Here is a 5,000-nt window from a genome sequence, read left to right on the forward strand (position 1 = left end):
TATGTGTGTGTGTATATATATATATATATATATATATATATATATATATATATATATGTGTGTGTGTGTGTGTGTGTGTGTGTGTGTTAAAAACTCCTACCAGTTAGTTCACTTCTATTAAATTTCAATCCACCTGATCTAGCCCTTTAGAGAATAATATATATATATATATATATATATATATATATATATATATATATATATATTGTGTTTAAATTTTTATGAGTATCCTAGTAAGCGGTAATCAAAATAATTGTTAACAACTTACTGTATTGTTCGCAAATAAGTGAGTAACTGACGCTGCAGGAAGTATCGTGCATGAAATAGTGATCTCCATGAAAAAGTACACCGCAGTTTTCCGCAGACCCTCCTGTCGGCTCTTGTATCCTGCTGGAGAGGTCGCCCCAAAGCGGCGTTCCCAATTTCACTTGCGAATGGTCGTTAATCCACTGCCAGACTCCCTCCGTCACCTGGTCGTTGCTTCCCACCCAGTAGGTCACGCCGGTATGGCCTGTTTGCGGGAATCGGAACAAGAACATGAGTATTTTTATTGCCATATCAAAATGGTTCGATGTGGGGTTCAAATAAGAGAGAATTCGAAACCTGATATGGCAACAAAAAGTGATACCATATCCAACTTTTCATACAACCTGTTTACCTGTTCGCAGAGCAAATGTTGACGGACATTCCCTCTTTTCATGGTTATCTGGTAACAATTTTGTTTGAAGAACGTTTGATTTATCCTCTAGAAGGTTCCTAGAATTTGTATCTATATCGTTTCGTTCGTCATACATATCACTAATCAAGTTATTTAGTGTTCTATTTAGGTTGTTGGTTTGTATCGTAACCGTGGATGATAGTTTTACCATTTGAGATTTTTAATGAAAACCTCATAGATATATTTCGCTAAATAAAAGGGTTGGGAAATGTAGGCAAAAGGTAAGAAAGATGGAATTCAAAATTAGTGCCCTTAACAGTTACACTTGAATTTTAAGACCTGGATAAAGATAGTAACTGAAGGTTTTTTTTTGATTGGATAAGAATATGTACATTGAGTTTTTGAACAAGAGATGGCGTTCCGGAGGAACCAATATCGTTCTGGGAACAAAGGATGGATCCCGGAGCTTCACTAAATTATGTTAAGCATTTAAGAAATCATATATGTTTTATAAAGATTATATTAAATTTTCGTATTTATATTTCAAAGAATCGAAAGTTTACATTTCACAATTTTTGTTGAATGTTTTCAGAATTTACAAATATTTCAAATATTTTTGTGTGAGATTTTCATCACCATAACCTTTGAACTAAAGTGCAGATCAAAAGCTCAATGTATTCCCGAAGAAGGGTCACGAAGTATATGTAGCACTTCTCAAGCAAATAGGATAAAAGGTCATGTCATTCAACTTTTAGAAATCATCACAATAATTGCTAGAAATGAACGAAATATTGCAATTGAAAAGAGCTATTTAGTATCTACAATTGATAAAAAAAATAACTATATTCATTCCCAGAACAAAAGGCCTAAAATGAGAGAGAGAGAGAGAGAGAGAGAGAGAGAGAGAGAGAGAGAGAGAGAGAGAGAGAGAGAGAGAGAGAGAGAGAGAGAGAGAGAGAGAATGAAAATACTCACCATAAATATATAAGTAATCTTTGATATCTGCCAAAAAATTTGCATCCTGTAGGTTTACTAGATCTCCCCCAAGGACGTGGCAGACATCCCTCATGTCTTGCGAGAGAGAGAGAGAGAGAGAGAGAGAGAGAGAGAGAGAGAGAGAGAGAGAGAGAGAGAGAGAGAGAGAGAGTGATCTGATGATGAAACTACTCACCAAAACCATATAGATAATCTTTGATATCTGCCAAAAAATTTGCATCCTGTAGGTTTACTAGATCTCCCCCAAGGACGTGGCAGACATCCCTCATGTCCTGCCAGGTCCCAGAGAGATCTTTGTCTACGAAAATACAATGGTTTCCGACCTCTTCGAAGACGCCTGTGCATCCTGGTTGGTAAATGAAATAAAGAATAAAATTAATCTGGGAATAAAGGGTTACTGCCGCCTCGGGATTTTTAGGAAGAGCATGGAAGACTGGATTCTTGAAAGCAATGGTTCTTGATTCTTGCAGTCTATCAATTAACGTGGAGATTTGTAACTTTTTGTTATTTATGTAGATTTTTGTGATTTTAAATGAATTAAAGTACATTTTCTTTACAAATATTAAAAATTTAGAGACAGTAGTAAAAATTCAACAATTAGAAAATGCAGTATACTCAAAATTTCTGTTCAAGAAAGAATCCCACTAAAGCTAATATGAAATATGTGATCTTTTCATTAATTGAAGGACGTTTTATTTAGATATATGAAAAATTTAGACACTCAATAGTAAAAATTCGACAATTAAAAAATGCAATACGTTCAAAATCTGTTCAAAAAGAGAATGCAACTAAAGCTATTATGAAATATGCGATCTTTTCATTAATTGAAATACATTTTCTTTACAAATATGAAAAATTTAGAGACAGTACTAAAAATTCAACAAGTAGAAAATGCAATATACTCAAAATTTCTGTTCAAGAAAGACTCCCACTAAAGCTAATATGAAATATGTGATCTTTTCACTAATTGAAGGACGTTTTATTTAGACATATGAAAAATTTAGACACTCACTAGTAAAAATTCCACAATTAAAAAATACAATACGTTTAAAATTTCAGTTAAAAAAAGAATTTAACTAAAGCTTTTGTGAAATATGCGATCTTTTCATTAATTGAAATACCTTTTCTTTACAAATATGAAAAATGTAGAGACACTCAGTAGTAAAAAATCGTCAATTAAAAAATGCAATTCGTTCAAAATTTCAGTTAAAAAAGAACCAAACTAAAGCTATTATGAAATATGCGATTTTTTCATTAATTGAAGTACCTTTTATATACAAATATGAAAAATTTAAAGACAGTAGTAAAAGTTCGACAGATAAAAAATCCAATATACTCAAAAGCTCTGTTCAAGAAAAAATTAGACTAAAGCTATTATAAAATTAATTTCAAAGGTCACAATATCATGAAAAAAACTACTCCCTCAACATTTTCGAAGAATGTAATTTAGAAAGCAAGTGAAAATATAAATTATTGCTGTAGTTGAGAAATATTTTTGAAAGTGAAAATGTTAAGTTTTATTTTTACCGTTCACAAACGGAGCTGATTTCAGTGGCGAGTCTGCCCTACCATGGAAACTTATACAGTATATTTCTATTAACGTAACAAGACCATGGCTGAACTTTTTATTATTATTATTATTATTATTATTATTATTATTATTATTATTATTATTATTATTATTATTGTTGTTGTTGTTGTTGTTGTTGTTGTTATTATTATCTAAGCTACAACCCTAGTTGGAAAACCAGGATACTATAAGCCCAAGGACTCCAACAAGGAAAAATAGCCCAGTGAGGAAAGGAAATAAGGAAATAAACAAACTTTATGAGGAAGTTATGACTATTTAAGATGAAATACTTTAAGAACAGTAACAACATAAACAGATCTTTCATATATAAACTATAAAAAGACTTATGTCAGCCTGTTCAACATTAAAACATTTGCTGCAAATTTGCACTTTTGAACTTCTACCGATTCAAGTCCACGATTAGGAAGATCATTCACAACTTGGTCACAGCTGGAATAAACCTTCTAGAGTACTGTGTAGTATTGAGCCTCATGATGGAGAAGGTCTGACTAAGATCACAGCTGGAATATGAATGTATTAACTTGCACCTGTGATATCTTTGCTCATTATGCATACTGAGTTGTACGGAAAAGTGATGCGAGTGTTGACTGATCTGATGAAATTAATGCAATTGCAAGATCTGCTATTTGTCTCGAGTTGTTTTCATTTTCAATAGGGATCGAAACAACGATTCTTTTGACTGTTTGAATTTCTAGTAAGTCATATAATAATATGCAGTTTGGAACAAGATTTACAATGTGTGTGTGTTTTTTTTTTTTTTTTTTTTTTTTTTTTTTTTTTTTTTTAGACCACACAATTTATGAAATGCTTTTCATTTTGACTATATAGCATCATAGCTATTCTTGTATTTCTCTAATTTATCTAAGTGTTTGGCTTAATTTTTTTTTTCAGATATACATAAACATAATGGGACTTTATATTATATGTTTTCCCACCTATTGCAATCCTTCGTTTTCTTTTTAACTTGAAGTACCTTCGAAAATAGGGGCATAAATAGATTTACCATCATCCTTGGATGATGCATCGATTGCTAAAGCACTGATCTTAGTCAGACCTTCTCCATCATGAGGCTCAATACTACACAGTATTCTAGAAGTTTTATTCCAGCTGTGACCAAGTTGTGGAATGATCTTCCGAATCGAGTAGTTGAATTAGTAGAACTTCAAAAGTTCAAACTTGTAGCAAATGTTTTTATGTTGAGCAGGCTGACATAAGTCCTTTTATAGTTGAAATATGAAATATCTGTTTTAATGATGTTAATGCTTTTGAAATATTTTGTTTTAATTGTTCATTACTTCTTATATCGTTTATTTATTTCCTTATTTCCTTTCCTCACTGGGCTATTTTTCCTTGTTGGAGCCCTTAGGCTTATAGCATCTTGCTTTTCAAACTAGGGTTGTAGCTTAGCTAGTAGCAACAACAACAACAACAACAACAACAACAACAACAACAACAACAACAACAACAACAACAACAATAATAATAATAATAATAATAATAATAATAATAATAATAATAATAATAATAATTTTAAACTTATTTATGCTTTCCGTAGCTACCACGAAGATAATGAATATCCTTATATTAATGAATGTAATAAAAAAAAACCCTTTTTTTCACCCCGGATTTGTAACCTTCCAACATCTTTGATTGATGTTCTATTCTTTTATCTCCCCTTATTCTATTTCATTTATTTATCAATTCTGGGATAAATAAGGATATTTTGTTGCCTCTCCCATCGACCCATGCCTTTGT

At 31.7% G+C, this 5,000-nt stretch overlaps 1 protein-coding gene across 2 annotated transcripts in view; it reads right to left on the reverse strand.

Moving 5' to 3' along the window:
* The window catches only part of LOC137642736 (C-type lectin domain family 7 member A-like), a 13,579-nt gene that overhangs the window by 5,788 nt on the left and 2,791 nt on the right, over window positions 1–5,000 (reverse strand). Inside the window, exons 4-5 of one of the 2 annotated variants that reach the window (XM_068375567.1) lie at window positions 1,830–2,000; window positions 269–511 (exon numbers count right to left, since the gene is read on the reverse strand). In XM_068375567.1, coding sequence (XP_068231668.1) covers window positions 269–511; window positions 1,830–2,000 — 414 coding nt within the window. Of the gene's footprint in view, window positions 1–268; window positions 512–1,633; window positions 1,758–1,829; window positions 2,001–5,000 lie in introns of those variants that run through there. The other variant, XM_068375568.1, reaches the window with a different exon arrangement.

The sequence above is a fragment of the Palaemon carinicauda genome, chromosome 6, assembly GCF_036898095.1.
Source record: "Palaemon carinicauda isolate YSFRI2023 chromosome 6, ASM3689809v2, whole genome shotgun sequence".
In the NCBI taxonomy this organism is placed as follows: Eukaryota; Metazoa; Arthropoda; class Malacostraca; order Decapoda; family Palaemonidae; genus Palaemon; species Palaemon carinicauda.